The sequence below is a fragment of the Thunnus maccoyii genome, chromosome 2 (genome assembly GCF_910596095.1).
Source record: "Thunnus maccoyii chromosome 2, fThuMac1.1, whole genome shotgun sequence".
NCBI lineage: Eukaryota > Metazoa > Chordata > Actinopteri > Scombriformes > Scombridae > Thunnus > Thunnus maccoyii.
In genome coordinates, this window is record NC_056534.1 from 17,241,268 (window position 1) to 17,266,116 (window position 24,849).

At 36.9% G+C, this 24,849-nt stretch overlaps 1 protein-coding gene and 3 long non-coding RNA genes across 7 annotated transcripts; 3 read left to right on the forward strand and 1 right to left on the reverse strand.

The window, feature by feature from the left end:
* Positions 1 to 4,447: 4,447 nt before the first annotated feature.
* LOC121907182 lies at positions 4,448 to 4,902 on the forward strand. The gene is made up of 3 exons (XR_006098811.1): positions 4,448 to 4,524; positions 4,667 to 4,711; positions 4,821 to 4,902. It is a non-coding gene; the product is annotated as an uncharacterized LOC121907182 (long non-coding RNA).
* A 2,765-nt stretch (positions 4,903 to 7,667) lies between these two features.
* On the reverse strand, positions 7,668 to 8,202 carry LOC121908107. Its single transcript, XR_006099175.1, has 3 exons — positions 8,127 to 8,202; positions 7,860 to 7,904; positions 7,668 to 7,749 (listed from the first exon to the last, which is right to left on the reverse strand). It is a non-coding gene; the product is annotated as an uncharacterized LOC121908107 (long non-coding RNA).
* Positions 8,203 to 11,582: 3,380 nt separating this feature from the next.
* LOC121886337 lies at positions 11,583 to 15,013 on the forward strand. Of its 4 annotated transcripts, XR_006092717.1 has the most exons (6): positions 11,583 to 11,646; positions 11,955 to 11,999; positions 12,731 to 12,876; positions 14,345 to 14,418; positions 14,648 to 14,692; positions 14,803 to 15,013. It is a non-coding gene; the product is annotated as an uncharacterized LOC121886337 (long non-coding RNA). The 4 variants fall into 4 exon arrangements; XR_006092716.1 differs by lacking the exon at positions 12,731 to 12,876 and having other exon boundaries at positions 11,591 to 11,646; XR_006092715.1 differs by lacking the exons at positions 11,583 to 11,646; positions 11,955 to 11,999 and adding an exon at positions 12,426 to 12,501.
* A 6,993-nt stretch (positions 15,014 to 22,006) lies between these two features.
* LOC121885559 (submaxillary gland androgen-regulated protein 3A-like) lies at positions 22,007 to 23,824 on the forward strand. Its single transcript, XM_042395149.1, has 3 exons — positions 22,007 to 22,390; positions 22,485 to 22,526; positions 22,694 to 23,824. The coding sequence occupies exons 1-3, from the start codon at positions 22,340 to 22,342 to the stop codon at positions 22,910 to 22,912; spliced, it is 312 nt and encodes a 103-aa protein (XP_042251083.1). The 5' UTR covers positions 22,007 to 22,339; the 3' UTR covers positions 22,913 to 23,824.
* Positions 23,825 to 24,849: the final 1,025 nt, after the last annotated feature.

Sequence of the window (24,849 nt, forward strand, 5' to 3'; positions counted from 1 at the left end):
TAATGAGATGACATCTGCTCCTGTAACTGTATATAAGAGAAGCTCACTGCCACACAACAACACTACAACAACCTCCTTGACCACCTATGATATAGTCTACTGAAGTTCTGAAGACTTGACTGTAATTATATTGATATTTTTTATATGTATGTGATTGGAGAAAATGTGATTTTGTTGATATTTTTCAAGTTGTTTATTCATCTTTATTATTTTCTTTTCAACAGGTGTGATCACTGAAACCATGCTGAAGGTCATATTTGTGCTTGGATGCATCCTGAGCCTCGCTTTGGCTCATCCTGTAAGTGTAACGTTCTCATACTCAGTGTCTTTATATGTTGAGACCATTACAATCATTATAATAGTGTAACAGGCAACATCAAACTTGCAACTTGTGGATTCTCCACAGATGGACATAGAGCACAAACGACTTGCCCGCTCCATCTCTGGCTCTAACTCTGGCTCTTTCTCCAATGAGGTGAGTGCCTTCTCCACACCTGACTGTCTCTTTCTGTCAAATTCACTGCTGTATATTTGACAATGAATGCCTCTGATTTTCTTGCAGATAATACCCAGTGTGCCTCAGATGACTCCACAACAGTGGCTCCAGCTGCTTCTTACCCTCCTCCAGCCACAGAAACCTGCTACTCAAGCGCCTGCTAAAACTACTGCTAAACCTAAAACTACCGCCAAACCTAAAACTACCGCCAAACCTAAAACTACCGCCAAACCTAAAACTACCGCCAAACCTAAAATCTAAAATCTAAAATCTAAAAAAAACCTAAAATCAGAAATTTAACCAGAGATCAATGGGTGAATGACAACCAGCATTGAGTGACATGGATTTTTGATATCAACTCTGTCTTTGTGTCAGTTTGTGTAATGCTTTACGGAGAACCCACAACTGTTCTGTTTTTCTCTTTTCAAATTTAAATAATGTTGTCTTAACCACACAATCACTTCATTCTCTGTTGTATATCCTAAATAAACTTCATAAATGAAAAATATGTGGACTAAGTGTGTTTTTTCGTCTTAAAATCAAGTACTTCTGTGCCATTTCTACTACAAAAGTGTGCATCACAATAAAGATGGATAGATGTATAATCTTTCAATAACAGAGCACATGATTCACATGTAGTCTCAACATCTTTTTGGTTTCCCAACACCTCTGAGCATCTGTCTGACTCTTGTAAGGACTGTGGTCAGAGTGAGCCACCACATACATGGTTTCATCACATTAAACACCATTAATAGAAATACAAAATCACAGCCCACTGAGTCAGATGATTGGATGACTGAGAGATAAAAATGGCTTTAAAAAGTTTGACTGGACAGGTGGGGAATCATTTCAAAATTCAGAATCAGGAATCCAACGTGGGGATTATTAAAATCTGCATTCTTTCACTCAAGGTAAGATGTTTGTTCATTTTTTAAAAATATTGCACAACGGGTTGAATTAGCAGCTGATACATTGTTTTCATTTTTCTCTACAAGGGACTCAAGCTTATCTGAGCAATGAAACTGCTGGTTTTGATTTTGTGCTTCACAGTGTTGTGTTCCTCTCTCCCTGTAAGTATCTTAAACCAACCATAACAACAATCCTTAGATCAGTCTATGAGTCACATGTTTTGTTGCTATGGTGGTGTTATGTTGTGTTCAGTGCTCAATATTGAGGTCTGTTCATAGTTTTTGATGTGAGATCATTTGTTTCTTAAGGTCTCAAAGGATAAAAAACGAGTCAAACGCTCAGATGATAGTGAAGAGGTCAGTGTCTGCACACAGGCCTATCAAAGGATTCTCGCATATATTACAGAATATACCTCTGTACAGTATGTCATCAGCATTTTTTCTTCAAACTGTTTTCCAGATGGACCAGTATAACATGCAGACTCAGTTTCAGCCGTTTCCTTTACCCATCCCACTACCATACCCGCGGCCTTTTCCTTTTCCTTTTCCTTTCCCTTTTCCCATCCCACCTGTCATCCCACCTATCATTCCTCCTGTCATTCCACCAGTCATTCCACCAATCATCCCCGGAATCGGAAAATGAGAGAAGCACCGGACTGACTAACTTCAGTGCAAACTTACTATTACAATATATATAAACTGTCCAACTGAAATTTAATAAATAATTACTGAAGCTATGTTTGAATGAAATATTGATTTCTATGTCTTGTGTTATTTACTGAGAAGGATTTTTTTTTCAACCAAAGAATGTGACTATAGACGGCCTTTAAAATAAAGATCATCATATTGAATCCATGCTGTTTAGAACCAAAGAAGAGTGAGAAATAAAATGTGCATTTCAGCATATTGTCCACATTGTGCATATGACAAATATACTGTTGCTGATAAACATAGTCTATTAATCTCATAACTTTAATCAAGTGTACTTTATAGTAAACAGCACTACTGGGTGTATGAAGTCTCCTCTCAAATGGTTACACTAGTTACCAGTGACCAGCTGAAAAACAGGCAAACTTCTTTAATTTCAACAATTTGTACAATTGTTGTAGAATCTGAAATAAAATAATTCAATTGCATAAATAAATGTAGTGTTCGTCTGCAACATCCACCATCACATGATTTGGTACATCAGATACTAACAGAAAAGTAGGAGTCCATTATATCTACATCCAAAACAAGGAACTAATGTAGAAGAAATTAACTTTTGTTTTGTTTAGCTTCGAGTGACCGAGTGATATTATCTGTGGGGGTTTTAGATTTAAAGCTTATGTAGTGTTGAAAACCACTATGTCTGGAGATAAATGTTCCCCTGCAGTCCTATGAACATATCTTCACAAAGCCTTCTTCTCTCAACCTCTATAAACCACCCATATCAGTGATAAAGACTATTTGTATATTATAAAACATGTGTCAGGGTATAATTTACTCTGCATTAAACAGAGTAAAGTCACTTTTGAGAGACAAACATTTTTTGATTAGTCCTTTAAAAAAGACTGTGAACTAACCCTTTCTCTTAGAAATTGTGTTTATATAATACTAAATTGTTTTCCCAATTATATTGCATTTACAAATGTAATGGCCACCTGCAATATGTTCATAGGCAATGTTTTAAGAATGAATGAAGTGCTATAAAATAACATCAGTTAAAGGTGCAATGTGTAGAATTTAGTGGCATCTAGCGGAACAGACTTGGCGTGAATGGTATAAAATATTCATAACCATGTTTTAATTTATGTATAATCACATGAAAATAAGAATTGTTGTGTTTTTGTTAACTTAAATGGATCATGATGGTCATGAGCTATAAGAGCTAGATTTGACACCCCAACTTGTGGTCAATTTTTCCCAGTGGCCACTTGCAGTATTGCAGTCAAAAATCTCCCTGCATCCCAAAAAGCATTTTCCTCATAGACCACCATTGTAAAAGAGACAGCTGTAATACTGTTGACAGGACACCTCGGACTGCAAACAAGGTCAGTGATGACTCTTTCTATTATGGATTTTTGATCCCCAGACCCTCAGAAGTAAACCCAGAAGCTAGAAACCTTTTTGCCGTATGTACCAGGCAAGCAATTCTTATTGGACTGAATAGGCGCCATTTTCAGTCCAGGATCCAGCTCTTTATAGTACATCTATGGGAGAGGGTCATCTTCCACAGAGACTGCCATGTTGCATCACCATGTTTCTACAGTAGCCCAGAACAGACAAACCAAACACTGGCTCTAGAGAAGGCTTTTCACGTTTTTTGCGAGTTTTGCGGCCACCGTAGGTCCTCCTACCTGCTTGTTAATAATTGAATGTCAGCTGAGCATTTTCACATTGGCATTTATATTATTCATGGTAAATATCAAAATACAAACGTTATTTTCGATAAATTCGGTATTACAAATTCTAGATGTCAAAGTGAAAATCTGTCTAAGGTAAATCACTAACATTTGTCTCAATACATTTTACAATAAAACACTAAACAAAATACACTTGTACAATATGGACAAAGTCAAAAGGACTAACAAAGGATTAAGGTGGGCACTATCTAACTATTTTAAAGATGTGTTCACAAACAACATAAAGCTGAGTACTGTACATGAATCATGTCCAGTAAAACTACTTCACTGTTTCCCAACAGCCATGAGATTAGTTCTAAGTCTTGCATGGACAGTGGACAACAGGCTTTTAGGATTATCCCCCCAAATACATCATTTCATCACATTTCACACCTTTAGGACAAATAGAAAAATCAAAATACCTTTGACAGCTGATTGGATGACTGGAGGCAGAATTTTTTGTTTAAAAAGTGCACATGGACTTACAAGTACCTCAAAATCCACCTCTGGACTCTGTTAGTGACCACTGTTATCATCGCCACTCTTGACTTTGAAGGTAAGATTGGAGATAGTTCATAGTTCTCAAGTGCAGCCTGCAGTTTTAGCGACTGAACTGACAATTTAGTCATTTTTTAAAATCTTTTCTGTTTCTGTTTCAGGGAGGATTCTTGTGTTTTTAACTATGAAACTGTTGGTCCTCGTTCTGTGCTTCATAACTTTAACTTTCGCCTTTCCTGTAAGTGCTTAAGTCACCTCTAAACTACTATGTTGTACCAGGTTCTGTGCTCAATGTTTTTATAGCACTTTCACTTCAGATAAAAAACAAATAATGTGAATTTATGCAACAATTCATGATGTGAAACTCTTTACTCTTGAAGGTCTCTGAGGAGGAAGACAGAGTCACACGCTCAGCGAGTTTAGAGGTCAGTATCTGCAAGAGATTCTCTTACATACAAAAAAGTCTACTGATATTCTATGAAATCAGTATTTTTGATAAAGTCCTGTAAATGTTTTCTTTTCTGTGTTTCCCAGTATCTGTCACTCCTCTCCATCTTTCAACCCAACCAAATCTTGACAACACTGCTGCGACTTTTGTTGGGAGGTCTTTGATCTGCTTCATTTCCTCTTCCAGCAGGAAAATGAGACAACAAACTGAAATCATATTAAAGAATTCAAGATATGCTCATTTTTTGAGTAACTGAAATTGAATAAACAAATCATTAAAAATAAAAACATTGCAAAATGACCAAGTATATACTTTGTTTTTCCTTTCTTTCTCTTTCAGAGGCATTTTAGCTTTACTTATTTAATTCAATACTTTTTTGTACTGACAGAAATTTAAAAATTTAGAAAAATTAAAACGAGGTAAAAGGATATCCCTCTCTCTCTCTCTGTGTTCACAAATGATTTATATTTGCTATTATATTTATATTCTTAACCTTACATTGTGCAACTGAAAGCATTTTAGTTTACACTTTGACACTGCAGCAGTATAGTTTTTACAGTATATTATACAACAAACTGTACAACAAAGGAATCAATCATGGGGTAAACATGAGAGAGATGAAGAATATATGCACATGTGCACTAAACTGGTTTACAGTTTAACAAGACTACAGCCACACTTGAGGCTTTGTGAGGTTATACACACAGCGTCCCTTTGAGCTAAATGCTAAAATTAGCATGCTAAGATCTTCACAATGACAATGGTAACATGCTGATGTTTAGCAGAGATGGGTTTAATATCTTTAACACATTAGTTTAGTGTGTTAGCATGCTAATATTTACTAATTAGCATTAAATACAAAGTACAGTTTTGCAATTAGTATTGGACAGTATTGGACAAATAAAATATTTGACCTCATGGTTGCTCTAGAAGAAAAGTCAGAGGATCACCAAAATCATCACAATATATAGTCTGGTAACCATGCAATTTTGTAATACTGAATGTATCTAAAAAAGATTTGTATTTTGAAATTTAACATGAATAATATTAATGGCAATGTTCCATCAAATTTAATTATTTAAAGGTGCAGTTTGTAGAATTTAGTGGCATCAGTGAGGTTGTAGATTGGAACCAACTAAATACCCCTCCCATCACCTCTTCCTCTTCCAAGCGGGTAGGAGAACCTATGGTGGCCAAGAAACTTGCAAAAACGCAAAAAAAGCCCTCTCTAGAGCCTGTGTTTGGTTTGTCTGTTCTGGGCTATTGTAGAAACATGGCGGTTAAACATGGCAGCCTCTGTGGAAGATGACCAAAAATGGCGCCTATTCAGCCCAATAAGAATTGCTCGCCTGGTGCATATGGCAAAAAATTTTCCAGCTTCTGGGTTTACTTTCGGGGGTATGCAGCCCACTGAATATGCACAGTAGTCTTTCTTTATTATTACTATTTTTATTATTATTCTCCCTCTGGCCCCACCTGTGAGTTCCTGCTCAGCCCAAAGACTTTACATTGTGATGACGTCGCAGATTTTTGAATCACTTTTCTCAGCTTGAGGAAAGTTTTACAAATATAAAACCTCCATGAATCAAAAATTCATGATAGGAAGGGTCAGCTGACATTCAATTATTAACAAGCAGGTAGGAGGACCTACGGTGGCCGCAAAACTCGCAAAAAACGTGAAAAGCCTTCTCTAGAGCCAGTGTTTGGTTTGTCTGTTCTGGGCTACTGTAGAAACATGGTGATGCAACATGGCAGTCTCTGTGGAAGATGACCCTCTCCCATAGATGTACTATAAAGAGCTGGATCCTGGACTGAAAATGGCGCCTATTCAGTCCAATAAGAATTGCTTGCCTGGTACATACGGCAAAAAGGTTTCTAGCTTCTGGGTTTACTTCTGAGGGTCTGGGGATCAAAAATCCATAATAGAAAGAGTCATCACTGACCTTGTTTGCTGTCTGAGGTGTTGTGTCAACAGTTTTACAGACGTCTCTTTTACAATGGTGGTCTTGGTTGCAAGGCTGAGCACCAGCGCTGTATCCAGCTCTTATAATACATCCATGCCCACTCCCTATGTAGTTATGAAGGGCTCATTTTAAGGTAACGAAAACATATGATCGTTATTTCCTTGGGATTATACACTAGTTAAAAAATAGTTATGAATATTATATTCCATTTCCGCCAAATCCGTTCTTTTAGATGCCACTAAATTCTACACACTGCACCTTTAACTGATGTTATTTTATAGCACTTCATTCATTCTTAAAACATTGCCTATGAACATATTGCAGGTGGCCATTACATTTGTAAATGCAATATAATTGGGAAAACAATTTAGTATTATATAAACGTAATTTCTAAGAGAAAGGCTTGGTTCACAGTCTTTTTTTAAGGACTAATCAAAAAATATTTGTCTCTCAAAAGTGACTTTACTTTGTTTAATGGAGAGTATATTATACCCTGACACATTTATATGGTATACAAATAGTCTTTATCACTGATACGGGTGGTTTATAGAGGTTGAGAGAAGAAGGCTTTGTGAAGATACGTTCATAGGACTGCAGGGGAAAATTTATTTCCAGAAAGTGTCAAAGTGTAAACTAAAGGGCTTTCACTTACACAATATAAGGTTAAAGATATATAAATTACTTGTGAGCACAAAGAGAGAGAGAGAGAGGGATATCCTTTCACTGTGTTATAATTTTCTGCATTTCTGCTGGCATCAATTATTATTACATTAAATAAGTAAAGCAGGATGTTGAAATGCTTCTGAAAAAGAAAAAAGGAAAAACACAGTATATGCTTAATCATCTATTTATTTTCATTGATTGTTGATTCAATTTCAGTTACTCCAAAAGTGAGCATATCTTGAATTCTTTAATATGATGTTTTTTTCGGATTGTTGTCTCATTTTCCTGCTGGAAGAGGAAGTGAAGCAGATCAAAGACCTCCCAACAAAAGTCGCAGCAATGTTGCCAAGATTTGGTTGGGTTGGAGGTTGGAGAAGAGTGACGAAAGCTGGGAAACACAGAACAGAAAACATTTACAGGACTTAATAAAAAAAAAATGATTTTATAGAATATCAGTAGACTTTTTTGTATGTAAGAGAATCTCTTGCAGATTCTGACCTCAAAACTCGCTGAGCGTATGACTCTGTCTTCCTCCTCAGAGATCTTCAAGAGTAAAAAGTTTCACATCATGAATTGTTGCGTAAATTCACATTATTTATCTGAACTGAAAGCACCATATAAACATTCAACCTAACACATCATTAGAAAATACAGAATCTGGCACAACATTGTAGGTCAGAGTTGACGAAAGAACTTGCAGGAAAAGCACAACTTAATATTGGTCTCAGCATATAAGAACACTGAGTATGAAAATGTTACACTTACAGGAAGAGCCAAAGCAAGGCTCAGGAGGCATCCAAGCACAAAGACGACCTTCAGCATGGTTTCAGTGATCATACCTGTTGAAAAGAAAATATTAAAGATGAATAAACAAAATATCAACAAAATCACAATTCCTCCAATCACACTCAAATTCAGAAAAAAAATTGATAGAAATACCGTCAAGTCTTCACAATTTCAGTAGACTATTTAGTCGATGGCCAAGGAGTTTGTTGTAGTGTTGTTCTGGTAGTGAGATTCTCTTATATATACTTACAGGAGTGGATGTCATCTCATTAGAATATGAAGCATTGTTGAGAAAAATACAATTATTAGGAAATCGTCAATCTCCACATTTCAAGGTGTGCCTGATGATCACACACGGAAACCACAACTGCACCATGTAATGTGTCATTAGTCCAGATCAAGAATAATGTACTACGGTTGACTGGGATTTGGTGGAGCTTTAAGGGCTATGATCTGTTCAAAAACATTGAAAACACTGGTGAATGTCAAAATCTTCGTGAAAACTTGCATAAGTGGGTTTTAAGAAGCACTTTTTTCTTAAGAACAGTTGGTGAATGAGGCCCATTGCTTTTAGCCACACAAGTGGCGGGATGGCAATGTCGGTCTGTCCACCAACATCCATCTATTGGATGGGTTTACATGAAATTTTGTACAGACATTCATGACTTCAGAGGATGAATATGTCTGACTTTGGTGAACTCAAAAATTGTCATTTTACCCTCACACTTTGGTCAAATATCTTAATAACTATTGGATGGACTGGCACTAAGTTCTGTAAAGATATTCATGTTTACCAGAGTATATATTGTAATGATTTTGATGATCCACTGACTTGTCTTCTAGAGCAATCATGAGGTCAAATATTTTATTTGTCCAATACTGTTCAAAACTAATTGCAAAACTGTACTTTATATTTAGTGCTAATTAGCAAATATTAATATGCTTTTTGCAATGGCTGGATATCGATGGACTAATGTTGCCATCCCACCACTGATATGGCTAAAAGCATAGGAAATTAAAGCTTTAACGTACAGTACCAGCCAAATCTTTGGGAACACTTTCTCATTCAAGGGAATGGGAAGGTGTCCAGACTTTTGACTGGTACTGTACACTCGCTTATTTTGATCAGAGCCCTTAAAGCTCCTCCAAATCCCAGTCAACCATAGTACATTATTCTTGATCTGGACTAATGACACATTTCATGGTGCAGTTGTGGTTTCCGTGTGTGATCATCAGGCACACCCTGAAATGTGGAGATGGACGATTTCCTAATAATTGTATTTTTCTCAACAATGCTTCATATTCTAATGAGATGACATCCACTCCTGTAAGTGTATATAAGAGAATCTCACTCCCAGAACAACACTACAACAACCTCCTTGACCATCTACTAAATAGTCTACTGAAGTTGTGAAGACTTGACGGTATTTATATCAATATTTCTTTCTGAAATTGAGTGTGATTGGAGAAATTGTGATTTTGTTGATATTTTTCATGTTGTTCATTCATCTTTATTTTTTTTCTTTTCAACAGGTCCCTGAAACCATGCTGAAGGTCATATTTGTGCTTGGATGCCTCCTGAGTCTTGCTTTGGCTCTTCCTGTAAGTGTAACATTTTCATACTCAGTGTTCTTATATGCTGAGACCAACTTTAAGTTCTCACATTAACTGACCTACCATGTTGTACCAGATTCTGTATTTTCTAATGTTGTGTTTGGTTGAATGTTTATATGGTGCTTTCTGTTCAGATAAAAGACAAATAATGTGAATTTATGCAACAATTCATGATAAGAAACTCTTTACTCTTGAAGATCTATGAGGAGGAAGACAGAGTCATACGCTCAGCGAGTTTTGAGGTCAGTATCTCAGAGTATCTGAGATTCTCTTGCATACAAAAAATTCTACTGATATTCTATAAAATCAGTATTTTTGATTAAGTCCTGTAAATGTTTTCTTTTATGTGCTTCACAGCTTTCATCACTCTTCTCCAACCTCCAACCCAACCAAATCTTGGCAACACTGCTGCGACTTTTGTTGGGAGGTCTTTGATCTGCTTCACTTCCTCCTCCAGCAGGAAAATGAGACGACAAACTGAAAAAACCATCATATTAAAGAATTCAAGATGTGCTCACTTTCTGAGTAACTGAAACTGAATAAACAAATCATTAAAAATAAATAAAGAAATGACAAAGAATATACTGTGTTTTTCCTTTTTTCTTTTTCAGAAGCATTTCAACATCCTGCTTTACTTATTTAATGTTATAGTACTTGATGCCAACAGTGGTCACTCGCAGTATTGCAGTGAAAAATCTCCCTGTGGCCCAAAAAGCCTTTTTCTCCATAGACCACCATTGTAAAAGAGACGTTTGTAAAACTGTTAACAGGACACCTCAGACTGCAAACAATGTCTATTATGATTCTTTCTACTATGAATTTTTGATCCATGGAGGTTTTATATTTGTAAAACTTTCCACAAACCAAGAAAAGCAATTTAAAAATCTGTGATGTCACCACAATAAAGTCTTTGGGCCGAGCAGGAACTCACGGGTGTGCGGCTAGAGGGAGAAACACTGCTGCTTGTATTCAGTGGGCCACATACCCCCAGCAGTAAACCCAGAAGCTAGAAACCTTTTTTCCCGTATGCACCAGGCAAGCTGAATCTTATTGGACCGAATAGACGCCATTTTCGGTCCAGGATCCAGCTCTTTATAGTACATCTATGGGAGAGGGTCATCTTCCATTGCATCGCCATGTTTCTACAGTCGCCCAGAACAGACAAACCAAACACCGGCTCTAGAGAAGGCTTTTAATGTTTTTTGCAAGTTTCGCGGCCACCATAGGTCCTCCTACCCTCTTGGAAGGGGAGGGTGATGGGAGGGATATTTAGTTGGTTGCAATCTGCACTGATACCACTTAATTCTACACACTGTACCTTTAAATAATTGAATTGGATGGAAAAATCTTTGTTAATAATTGAATGTCAGCTGAGCATTTTCACATTGCCATTTATATTATTCATGGTAGATTTCAAAATACAAATGTTATTTTAGATAAATTCAGTATTACAAATTCTAGATGTCAAAGTGAAAATCTATCTAAGGTAAATCACTAACATGTGTCTCAATACATTTTACAATAAAACACTAAACAAAATACACTTGTACAATATGGACAAAGTCAAAAGGACTAACAAAGGATTAAGGTGGGCACTATCTAATTATTTTAAAGACGTGTTCACAAACAACATAAAGCTGAGTACTGTACATGAATCATGTCCAGTAAAACTACTTCACTGTTTCCCAACAGCCATGAGATTAGTTCTAAGTCTTGCATGGACAGTGGACAACAGGTTTTTAGGATTATCCCCCCAAATACATCATTTCATCACATTTCACACCTTTAGGACAAATAGAAAAATCAAAATACCTTTGACACCTCAAAATCCACCTCTGGACTCTGTTAGTGACCACTGTTATCATCGCCACTCTTGACTTTGAAGGTAAGATTGGAGATAATTCATAGTTCATAGTTTTAGCAACTGAACTGACAATTTAGTTATTTTTAAAATCTTTTCTGTTTCTGTTCCAGGGAGGATTCTTGTGTTTTTAACTATGAAACTGTTAATCCTCATTCTGTGCTTCATAACTTTAACTTTCGCCTTTCCTGTAACTGCTTAAGTCACCTCTAAACTACTATGTTGTACCAGGTTCTGTGCTCAATGTTTTTATAGCACTTTCACTTCAGATAAAAAACAAATAATGTGAATTTATGCAACAATTCATGATGTGAAACTCTTTACTCTTGAAGGTCTCTGAGGAGGAAGACAGAGTCACACGCTCAGCGAGTTTAGAGGTCAGTATCTGCAAGAGATTCTCTTACATACAAAAATCTCTACTGATATTCTATAAAATCTGTTATGGACTCATGGTTTTGGGACTCTTTATGTTTTGTTCTTTTGGTTTTACTGTGTTACACTTATGTTGTCTAGTCCATTGGGTCATTTGGTTTTGCTCGTTTATGTTATCTGACTTATCTTTGAAAGATCTTCTTGCTTTATTAGTCAGCTTGTAGTGCTGTGTACCTAAGTTCATGTTTTCTGAGACAGTTTGATTCATGCTGGGTTGTGTTAAGAGGTGTTATGTTTTCTGTGGTTTGGTTTTGTGTTTCTTTTTTGTGTTCCTTCACTCCTCCTGTGTTCATGTGCTCCTCCTCTCACCTGCCCTGCATTACTCTCATTAACCCTGTCCTGCTCTGTGTTTTCCCCCAGCCTATCGGCTCCCTGTTTGTTCTCCTGTTTTGTCACTTCACTCCCCTCTCCTGAACTTCTCTGCCCTGCACCTCATCTCCTTGTTAGGTCAGTTAGTTTTTAAGTCCTGGTTTTCTGTTCAGTCTTGGTTGGGTCATTTGTTTAGTCTAGTTGCATGCCTGCACTCTTGTTAGCTGTTCCTGTGTTAGTCAATAAATGTGTTCTTCAGTTGGTTGTGCCTGCTGAGTCTCTGCATTTGGGTCCAGCTGCTCCGCATATCAAAAAATCAGTATGTTTGATGAAGTCCTGTAAATGTTTTCTTTTCTGTGTTTCCCAGTATCTGTCACTCCTCTCCATCTTTCAACCCAATCAAGCCTTGGCAGCACTGCTGCAACTTTTGATGGGAAGTCTTTGATCTGCTCCATCTTTTCCTCCAGCAGGAAAATGAGATAACAAAGAATTCAAGATATGCTCATTTTTTGAGTAACTGAAACTGAACAAACAAATCATTAAAAATAAATAATGAAATGACCAAGCATATACTGTGTTTTTACCCTTTTTCTTTTTCAGAAGCATTTGAGCCTCACTTATTTAATTCTTTAATTCTTTGTACCAACAGAAATTTAGAAATTTAGAAAAATGATAACACAGTGAAAGGATATCCCTCTCTCTCTGTGCTCACAAGTAATTTATATTTTCTATTATATTTATATTCTTTAACCTTACATTGTATAAGTGAAATCAATTTAGTTTACACTTTGACACTGCAGCAGTATAGTTTTTTTTACAACAAAGAAATCAATCACAGGGTAAACATGAGAGAGAAGAAGAATATATGCACATGTGCACTAAACTGGTTTACAGTTTAACAAGACTACAGCCACACTCGAGGCTTTGTGTGGTTATACTTTGGCATAGCGTCCCTTTGAGCTAAATGCTAAAATTAGCAAGCTAACATATTCACAGTGACAATGCTAACATGCTGATGTTTAGCAGACATGAGTTAAATAACTTAAACATATTAGTTTAGTGTGTTAGCATTCTAATATTTGCTAATTAGCACTAAATACAAACTACAATTTTGCAATTAGTATTGGACAGTATTGGACAAATAAAATATTTGACATCATGGTTACTCTAGAAGAAAAGTCAGAGGATCACCAAAATTATCACAATATATACTCTGGTAAACATGAATATCTTTACAGAACTTTGTGCCAGTCCATCAAACACTTGTTAAAATATTTGACTAAGGTGTGAATGTAAATTGTCAAGTTGCTGGTGGTGCTAGAGGTAAAGTCAAGTGTTCACCAAAGTCTGCTGTATTCACCCTCTGGAGTCATGAATTTCTGTACAAAATTTCATGTAAATCCATCCAATAGCTGGATGTTGGTGGACAGACCGACATTGCCATCACACCACTGATATGGCTAAAAGCATAGGAAATTAAAGCTTTAACGTACAGTACCAGCCAAAGCTTTGGGAACACTTTCTCATTCAAGGGAATGGGAAGGTGTCCAGACTTTCGACTGGTACTGTACACTCACTTATTTTGATCAGAGCCCTTAAAGCTCCACCAAATCCCAGTCAACCATAGTACATTATTCTTGATCTGGACTAATGACACATTTCATGGTGCAGTTGTGGTTTACGTGTGTGATCATCAGGCACACCTTGAAATGTGGAGATGGACAATTTCCTAATAATTGTATTTTTCTCAACAATGCTTCATATTCTAATGAGATGACATCCACTCCTGTAAGTGTATATAAGAGAATCTCACTCCCAGAACAACACTACAACAACCTCCTTGACCATCTACTAAATAGTCTACTGAAGTTGTGAAGACTTGACAGTATTTATATCATTTTTTTTTCTGAATTTGAGTGTGATTGGAGGAATTGTGATTTTGTTGATATTTCGTTAATAGCAGGTAATTAATAATTAACAGGTATGATCACTGAAACCATGCTGAAGGTCGTATTTGTGCTTAGATGCCTCCTGAGCCTTGCTTTGGCTCTTCCTGTAAGTGTAACATTCTCATACTCAGTCTTCTTATGTGCTGAGACCAATGTTAAGTTGTGCTTTTCCTGCAAGTTCTCTCGTCAACTCTGACCTACCATGTTGTGCCAGATTCTGTATTTTCTAATGATGTGTTAGGTTGAATGTTTATATGGTGCTTTCAGTTCAGATAAAAGACAAATAATGTGAATTTACGCAACAATTCATGATGTGAAACTCTTTACTCTTGAAGATCTCTGAGGAGGAAGACAGAGTCATACACTCAGCAAGTTTTGAGGTCAGAATCTGCAAGAGATTCTCTTACATACAAAAAAATCTGCTGATATTCTATAAAATCAGTATTTTTGATTAAGTCCTGTAAATGTTTTTCTGTTCTGTGTTTCCCAGTTTCCGTCACTCTCCTCCAACAATCAACCCAACCAAATCTTGGCAACATTGCTGCGGCTTTTGTTGGCAAGTCTTTAAGCTGCTCCTCCTCCTCTTCCAGCAGAAAATGAGACAACAATCCGAAAAAAAACCATCACATTAAAGAATTCAAGATATCCTCAATTTATGAGTAACTGAAATTGAATAAATAAATCATCAAAAAAAAAAAAAAGAAGTGACAAAGAATATACTGTGTTTTTCCTTTTTCAGAAGCATTTGAACATCCTGCTTTACTTATTTAATGTAATAGTACTGAATGCCAACAGAAATGCACAAATTATAACACAGTGAAAGGATATCCCTCTCTCTCTCTCTCTTTGTACTCACAAGTAACAGTATACTATATGAGGAATTGCACAATAAAGAAATCAATCATAGGGTAAACATGAGAGTGAAGAACAATATAACTGCTCAACACATAGTGCACTTACCCAACTTAACTGTCCACTCAGCTCTCAGTGTTTAGATGGGTTTGTAATTTAACAAGAGCACAGCCACACCTGAGGCTCTGTGAGGTTAAATATGAATATTTGTACAGAATTTTGCCAATGTGAATGTAAAATGTCAACTTGCTGGTGGTGCTTGAGGTAAAGTCAGGTGATCACCAAAGTCAGTAGTATTCATCCACTGGGGACCATGAATGTCTGTACAAAATTTCATGTAAAGCTATCCAATAAAGTAGAAATCTATCCAATAGCTGGATGCTGGTGGACCAAAGTTGTAGACTGACTGACTGACATTGCCATGCTGTGGCAGAGAGCATAGAAAATTAAATCTTAAGTCAGGGGAGACATTTGTTAGTGAGAACAGACAACTGTACCATTATTGCCTACATCAACAGGCAGCGCAGAGTCCAATCCAAAGCCCTGTTGAACATGGCAGAGAACCTGTTGTTGTGGGCCTCAGAACACCTCCTGTCTCTGCTAGCCATCCACATTCTCGGTCTGAAAAACACGGGGACCGACCTCATGTCATGAGGCAGCCCTCTGGCAGAGCTACTATTAAGGTGTATGCAGCAACTATTTCCTCCTGTCATGAGGGCTTTGGCGACAGACCTGTCTTCGCCCACCCCCTCATGAAACGTTTCTTGTGGGGGGTTAGGAGATAACACCCAGTGATGTGTGTCTCTGCCCCCCAGTGGGAACTACTGATGGTGCTTGAGGCTCCAGTGAAGGATTCCTATATGCCACTGGAGTGCTCCTCTCTGAAGGTATTGTCATTCAAGACAGCTTTGCTGCTTTCGCTGACCTCAGCAAGAGAGTGAGTGAGCTGTGTGGCCTGTCAGCTCACCCCAGCTGATTGCTGCTTCATTATGACCACAGTGGTGCTACTCTCAGACCGAACCCCTCCTTTGTTCCTAAGAACAAGGAGAACATTTAGGCTGAGAACTATTCAGCTAGAGGCATTTTGTCTTCCACCCCATGGGAACATCAGGGAGGCAAAACTGCATCTATTGTGCCAGTACGTGCTTTGGCATTTTATGTTGAATGCACAGCCCCTTTTCGGTACACTGAACAGCTGTTGGTGTGTTATGCAGAGGGAGTGACCAGTAGGCTAGTGGACTTTGTGAGTGCATCTCCCAAGCCTAGCAGACGGATGAGGATCCCCCACAGTGGTCCACTTAATCCCCCCCCGGGCAATATACACCTGCATTCTCCCATGATCCAAGATGACTCAGGGGAGGAGGTGTGCAGGGTGACTGTTGTATGGTTTTTGACCCCTGCGAGGTTAGGCCATGGTTGCACCCAGTTTCATGTTCATGTTAACTGGGCTGGGTTGGGCCCTAATCAGGCACTGCCTACTGTACACATAGAGTCCAGTAGAGGGTGGAGCCTGTGTGAGATAGAACGAAGGTTAGGATATTGTAACCCTAGTTCTTAGGCACAGGCGGAGCCCTCTACCTGTGTACCCTGCCGCTCCTATGTCATCTGCTGAAGTGGTAGCGAGACGCTGCTTTATATACTGTCTGAGACACACGTAATCGGTAAGTACCTCCTGATTGGCCGGCTATGTACATGCCGATTTCAGTGGGCGATTGCATGCCTATGATTGGAGGAGAGTGTTAGCCATAGAGTCCAGCAGGGTGCTCCGCCTGTGCTTATAGAACTAGGGTTAAAAGGAAAGTTAGGATACCTTCGTTACACTACCTGGTTTTGATATAGAACCCTTGAATCCTCGCATTTGTTGTAGGCCCACCAAATCCCAAAATGTGCAGCGGTAAGCTGGTCTGTAGAAATAAAACACCTCCCTCTTAAAATGAATCACACATCCACAGTGAGAGAACATGTGAGTCGATCATCCATATCATCCATGGAAAATCACCAGAGAGCCAGTTGTCAGTGAGAGATTAGAAATAGGTTAACTCTTCTAAATGTGGAAGAAATGTTTAAGTGAAAAACATAATTTAGTGTCCAAGTGCTAAAGAAACTATTCTTTATTTTTTAAAATTAATCAAACCATCATAACAGGAGCTGTCCAATAAAAAAACATGTATCTCCAATTTTGGTGATATTGAAATTTTCAGATAAACTGAAGCATTTTTTTCCTTTATGGAGAAAGGTTTCCTTCAGCAGCGATGGCAATTTTATGTCAGTCTATCAGTATTTATTTGGCCCTTCTGAAGAGGATGACAGAAAGCACAGAGTCAACTGATTTTAAAATGTTTTTCATTTTTACTTGTAAAGTACAGATGTTCTTTTCTGCATCTTTATAGTAATGGAATGTGTAATGAAATGAATGAATCATTAAAGGAACATAATGTGTCAATTTGTAGGTCAGTAAATATATATTGTCAGTGTTGCTTCTTGTTGTTGCTTCTTACTGGAAGTAATGTCTTCATTCAAATTATAAGCATAAAGTGTTTTCTTTACCTTTACGCCTTGATTTATCTGTAAGTAAGTGTTAAATACATAGAGAACTTTGTTATTTGAATATTTGTACTTTGTTCCAGCACAAAAAAGTTGACTGTACCATGAGGCTAATTATGTGACTTTTTCATTGTATGACCCATAATCCCTTAATCCAGTTTCAGACCTTAATCGGCGCAACACATTTCAGTTTGTTATGTGATTCATATGTTTTGCTTAATCTTACTTATACATGCAAGAGCAGAGCAAAATTATTTTCTTGGGAAAATATTTTTGAGATCTTAATTTTAAGTACATATAAATATTAGCAGTTAAACAATATGTTACTGAGAAAACACCAAGACACGTTTGTTTGTTTGTTTGTTGTTTATTTGGATCTTCTTTAGCTGCTGCATAACAGCAGCTGTTCAATTTAACATAGCTTAACATAACATTACAAAATAAACAACTAAATAACAACAACACAGTTATATAACACAATGATGATACAACACATAATGATCCACATTCAGTTAACACCTTATAATGGCATGAAATACAATTTAAAAAATATTGCTTGTTGAAAGATACATTACTAGAAAACACATACAAACATGCTCTGGAAAAATTAATAAACATGTTGGTGTTTTTTAGTTAGTAAACATTTACACCCAACCCGTATAATAATTACAGTTATCATTATTGTTATTAGTAGTAGTAGTAGTACATTTTTACAAGTTATGAATACAATTGTCTGTTGACATTCACTCTGTTTTGTTCTACTTGTTTTTTGTGAGTCTCATTTTTAACTGTATATTTATACTGTGTACTGTGGTACCATATAAACTTTCAAATGCTTCTAAATTACAGGATGACAAAATCTATTTATTTCCATCTTATCTTTATGTTTCACCCTGATGCTCATACAGAATGAGTAGTATGAATGAGAGGAATATATGCAATGGTCACATTTCATGTACTGTAGCTGGATGATATAGAAAAAAATATTAGACAGTTTTTAATCAAATATGTTAACATGACTACATTTTGGACTGCTGCTACATTCATACTGTATATTGTGTATCCTGTACTGTAGTCTGTACAGTTCATACATACTTTCTTTGGTTTGTTTCTTCATCATTCAATCAATCACTCAGTCAGACCAGTAATCTATTGGGACACAGTATTAACTCCACCCTTTTCTCTGAAATAGTCTTAATTGCTCAACATGACTGCATTGAGTTACAGAAAAATGTTTGGACACTAATTTGTTTTGTAAGGACATTGCGAAACAGCTGTCAGCTGTGATTGGCTGAGAGACACTATATATGCCTGACTAACTGACTCACCAATAACAAATATCACAGCACTGTTTGTGTTCAACATCTGAAAGAGCTGAACATTCAGAGAGGTAATAGATAGACAATAGTGCAATAGACAATAGAATGAGGCCAAGATAGGATCTTTGCATTTAGCTGCAGCAGTAATTTGCAGTGGTTTTTTTATGACAAATTGGTTTGATTCTCACTCTTTTTTTTTCAGATGCAGGCATTCGGAGTGAAGATCGTTGCTCTTCTTGTGGTCATGATGCTCGTCTCGAGCACTTTGGTAAGACACAAACTTTCTGTACTCCACCATAATTTACAACAAGGACTGTTTGCTATTAAACTATTACTAAACTTGCTTAACTTTGTTTTACTTACTTTCGAAGGCTCTTCCTGACCATGTGATTGGGAAACGCTCAAGTGAGGAGGTCAGTATTTAGGTTGGATGCGTAGAGACAAAGATGCAAATTTTTATTCATTTGAACTTCCTAGTTCTAACCACCTAAGTGAGAAATACAGACTGAATAAAAACAGAATAGAAATAAGTTCTTGTATACACTTCTTGATTCTTTTTCCCTACAGATTCGCCGTCCTCCCACCAGCACCAACACCAACAACATGTCCATGTCCCAGTTTACTGAGCTGCTCCAGCTGCTGAAGGTCTTCAAGGACTTGTTTCAAAAACTTTTAACACCTACACAACAATGATGTGATTACACTCTGAGCCAGTTACTGGCTAAAATCACATGAAAGCAATAAAGAACCTTTAAAATGCACTTAATTTCCTCCTTGTCTTGATTTTATGAGCATCTGACTTTCTGAATATCTAGTTGCTGATGTTATTTCACCCAAAACATACTCACATAAAATATAGTGTGATGGGTTCTTAGTCTTGAAGGACATGCTATCTAGTAGGGACACAAGCTCTTTTATTCTGCTTTGAGAACACAGACATAGCAAGTCCATCAAATTTAAAACTCATCACACAACTCAGTATACCATGCTTTATTCACCAAACATTTTTGGGTATCTCGCCTTCATCAAGGTGGTGCCTGATGCTGCTTCTGTTCCCACATATATATTAATCAACAAATCACCATATATATATATAAAACATCGGAATCAATTGCTTCTTCTTTTGCTGTAGGTAAAGAATTGCCACGGATATGTACTTGTATTCTGTAACTGTGCATGTTGGTCTGATCGCCATGTAGCTGCATGAAGGACACACAATAGCCACTAAGCAACTGTTAAAGTCAGCTGACATGTCATCAGGGTCCTGGCACAGACAAGAATTGCCATAGCAACCCCACAGCAGGAAATAAATATATTTAACAAATGTGCAATATCACAGTAACAATCTTGAGTTTGTGTTTGACCTTGTGAGATTCTCTCTGGAAATTCAATGAGAAGAAAAACATTAAAATATCCTCAGTGGCAACATTTTGTTTGATTGCATGGATTACATGGGCACTGCTTGTAGGCATATCAACAGAGTAAAAAACATATCCTGGAAGGTTGGCTGTAAAGGTCTGATATACACTCTCCTTTTCTCAAATTCATACATTTTCCATATAAACACATTCCTGTTTCAACAAGTCCTCTATTACAGTTTGATATAACACAGTGATGAATGAATCGGTCTCCCACTTAATGAAATTGCGTTCATCTTCTCTGTCAGCAGCTGTTTCTGGTGTTGTTTCCATAGACTGTTTCCAGTAGAAAATGGTAAAATTGGGTTTCCTCTGGTGATACATCTTCACATTAATTTCACATCAGGGATGAAAATATCATAATTTAATTTTTTTTATGGAATGTTTTAGCAAAAGAACACTAGAAACAGCCTCCAAATGACAAGAGAGCAGCTTCCTATGCAATTTGATCTCAAACCAACAGATAGTGTGAGGCTGTTATTTATTATCTGTTTGTCATGAGATTTAAAGTAATAAAAATGGGTAATTTCCTTGTAGAGAGACACATTTTGTCATCAACAGACCTGGGTTGTTGGCATGAACAGTCCCATAATAGCTGAACAGAAAAGGAAAACTTACTAAATTTTATCAACAAAAAAGAGAAAGACAGAAAGACAACATACATTGTTTGACTGATGAGTGATCTTTAGAAAATACTGTACAAAAACAACACACCATATTACAAAAAAACAATTAAAATGGTTATAATATGAACTTATCCTCTTAAAACCCAGATTTTTTCCTTAAAGGTAGAGTTTTTGTCCTTGTTGTGGGTCCCCGTTTATGCACATGAAGTAACGTGCCAACAAAAACAGAAGAAAAAGACTTCAAGCAAGTAAACATGGATGTAAATAATGCAGAAGATTCAGATTTTCTCCTTAATTTTGTCCCTGAGGGACAAATTTATGTATATATTTTCAAATGTCTGTGTGTTTATCAGAGGCAGAGTTTTGCTGTGATTTTGTTACAGTTGGAAAAAAAATTGTGTCAGTAGACACAAATCCACACAATAGACACAAATTCTCCCATTTGAACTATGGTTCTCTCTCTGCACTGTATCAAAATTTAATTCTAACTGTTGGTCCATCATAGGAAATAAAAAACAATTTAAATCTCCAGATCATCAAAGATAAAAACTCTAGACAACACTTGCAACAGATCATAGACTTTAATGACGGCTATTGAGGAAATAAAAGAGATCCACCATGAGTAAACAAGATGATTACAGCATGCGTATTTGGAAAGGATTGAGCAAGTATTGTTTTGCAGGTGGAAATAAAGCTCTAGGCAACAGATATTAAGGTTTCACAAGTATGGAGCACTTAAACATCAGCAGTCCTCCCCAACTTCCACGGCAAATATTTCAAATTCTTTTTAAACTCTAACTGTGAAGTGTTACAGCGTATGACATTCTTCAAACAAATGGATACAGTGTATGTCTGTGTGTGTGTGTGTGTGTGTGTGTGTCAGCTGTACAAAGTGGGCTTAGTGGTTCATTCAGCTGACAATGTGTCACAAAACATTTTAAGTCTAACAGGATTATAAACAGGATGTGAACCTCAATATTACAAAAGCAGTCTAGTCGGGTAACGAAACTGTTCACGCCTATTTTGGTTTTGTGTCCGGAGGCTGCCTAGAGACCGACCGCATCTGAGATGAAGTAACACCTTTAAAGTGAAAGAGCAATGTGGGACACGGCGAGGCTGTTTAAAAGCTAAGAGTTTCTTGAGAGGTCCAGCTCGATAGTAGAGAACACACGTGTGATATTATATTCATTATTAAGCTGTTTACACTTGTACTCATCTGCAGCACTCAAGCAGCTCTAATTATCAAGGGATCTGAATTACAGTTGAAGATGAAGTTTGCTCTTCTGATAATTTTCCTCTTGATCAACTCTCCTGTAGCCGTAAGTACAAAAAAAAGAATCAATACACTATTCTTTTCTGTTGCAATTTTCATGAGTTAGGTATGATTTTAAGCTAATGCAGTGTTTTTTGCAGAATTGTCATCACTATCATAGCAGTGATTCCGACAGTCATGAGGTAAGAATGAATTATCACTATAGTAGCAGTGAGTCTGACAGTGATGAGGTAAGGATGAAATTAATCATTTATCAGTTATAGTGAGAGATCAACTACATAGCAGAACAACTTTTTAAAAAATGATTTTTATAAAATTATTTTGGTGTGTTTATTTTGGCTTGATGCAGAGAGGCAATCGTTACCCAGGAATTCGACTCTGGCCTTGGTTCCCTTTTTGCCGTATCTTTCCTGGTCTGTGTCGAAGGCCACCACCTGCTCCTACCACACCTCCACCTCCACCTCCAACTGTGCCTCCAACACCAAAACCAACCCCAACCCCAGGCCGAACCCCAACTCCAGGCAAAACCACGAAGACCACAGAGAACCCGCGAGGAGACAACGGATAAACTTCACTGATCAGAGCAAGAACAGCAAATTTATTCTACATCACTTTCACGTCATTCTTCAACAACAGAGAGTGTACTAAGTGATATGGAAATGTGTGCTAAGTGTGTATTTTTTTTTGTTTTTTTCACATTTCAGTATTGGTTGAGCACCTTTTCTACAATCTTATGTATCTTTCTAGTGATTCCCTTCATCTTTAATCCCATTTTAATCACCATAATGTGTTGTTCACCTCTTTTTCATATCATATCAAGATCAATGTAAAAACCTGAAGAATGTAGTGATATATTGTGATTTAAAATTGAGATAGGCCCTCAGTCTGGGTGTAATTATGAGTTTTGCTGGAGGTTGGTCTCAGGACGGCAGAGGAGACACCTGTGGGAGGATGCTGACATCATGCCGGTGAAATATATGCTCAGTGGGCACACACACACCATCATCCCCAGATCAACTCAGCTTAAGAAAGGGATGAGTGTTGAGCCTTTAATGCCTGACTCTCTGCTTCATCAGTCTGTCGGACTGTTTTTATCATGACTCAGCCTCTTGACCAATATTCCCATTCCTTGCACTGCACTGTCATGTCTTTGCCGCATTTATTCAAAGAAACTTTGACATAAAATATGTCTACCTAGATAATCAAAAAGTATACTTCTGTTACTGTTTCAATGTGTAACTGTATCACAGATCTCTCATGTAAAATGTTTGAAACAGTGGGTTTTGTGCAGCTTCTAATTATGAATGTAATCTTTTTTTCTCCAAGTTTCTGCTTTTCATATGTTCTTGCACTGAATACTGAATATTTTTGCATGTTTTATTTGATGGGGATTAAAAAAAACAACCATTTTTAATAACAAGATACATATGGAGATGGCATTTTTGTGGTCAGTTTTATTTTTATTCATCGTGGGGCAATTATGGCATCTGTCTGTCTGTTTGTAGACACATTCCTACGAACCCAGTGAACTGATATCCAATACATGGCAGAAATGTCAGGTGTTGACCATCTTGCAGCAAAATATAATAATGAAGATAATTGTGACATGGAGTTAATATTTATTCTGTGTGGATGTTACGTTCTTTTGCAATTACAATAGTGTGTTTTGTGTTCTGTGTGCCAAACAAACTTGTCCTATAACTCAGCAGTTATGATGTTTAGAAACACTAAAAAAGAAATTTTAAAAAAATCAGCCCTCTGTATCCATGAGGAATGACATTTTATGACATTTTTTTCACCAAATCTCACAGGTATGGAGCTTAAAACAAGCTACTTTTCATTTAGTTCCACATTTTTGATCATTAATTGTTGACCTGAAACCCAGACACAATGTCCAAGTACTGTAAAAAAAAAAAAAAAAAAAGAAATAAAAGAAAAAAAATTGCAATTTTTTTGTGAGTTGAAATAAAACATCTGTCAGAAGTCTATCCAAACACATCATTCCATCTTTGACTTAAACTTTACCCATTTAGGGACAACACTAATAATTAACATCAATATGATTTAAATGTGTTGGTAAATGTGTAATTTTCAACTGTATTCCCCCAGGTTGATGTTATACATTAAATTAACAGCAATTATATGTATAAACACTGTATATTTCTTATATTTTAATTGAATACGGTACACTATCATGTATAAATTGCAACTGGCTTTCTGTCTCATGTAAGTCAGCTGGATTTTATTCTCTAAATTAAGCACCATAGGTATGAATAAGAGCAAATGTGAGTCTAACAGTGTTGCTCTTTGATATACTGGTCACCTGTCAAGCGTATTCCCCCACCTCACAATGCATGCTGGTATGGACACCTGCAATTCTCAAGAGTAAAGAAAATGAAATAATTTTTAAGGAAAATTAAAACTTAATTAAAATGACACATTTGAGCAAAGACATTCAAATAGTAAAACTACTGTAAGCCTATTACACTGTGGATTGACAATGGG

What these genes read in the sequence shown, in the direction of transcription:
- LOC121885559 (XM_042395149.1), top strand. Translation starts at nt 22,340, where the DNA reads ATGAAGTTTGCTCTTCTGATAATTTTCCTCTTGATCAACTCTCCTGTA. An exon ending in TGATCAACTCTCCTGTAGCC is followed by an intron (nt 22,391 to 22,484) that starts GTAAGTACAAAA and finishes TGTTTTTTGCAG; the next exon opens with AATTGTCATCACTATCATAG. An exon ending in GTGATTCCGACAGTCATGAG is followed by an intron (nt 22,527 to 22,693) that starts GTAAGAATGAAT and finishes GGCTTGATGCAG; the next exon opens with AGAGGCAATCGTTACCCAGG.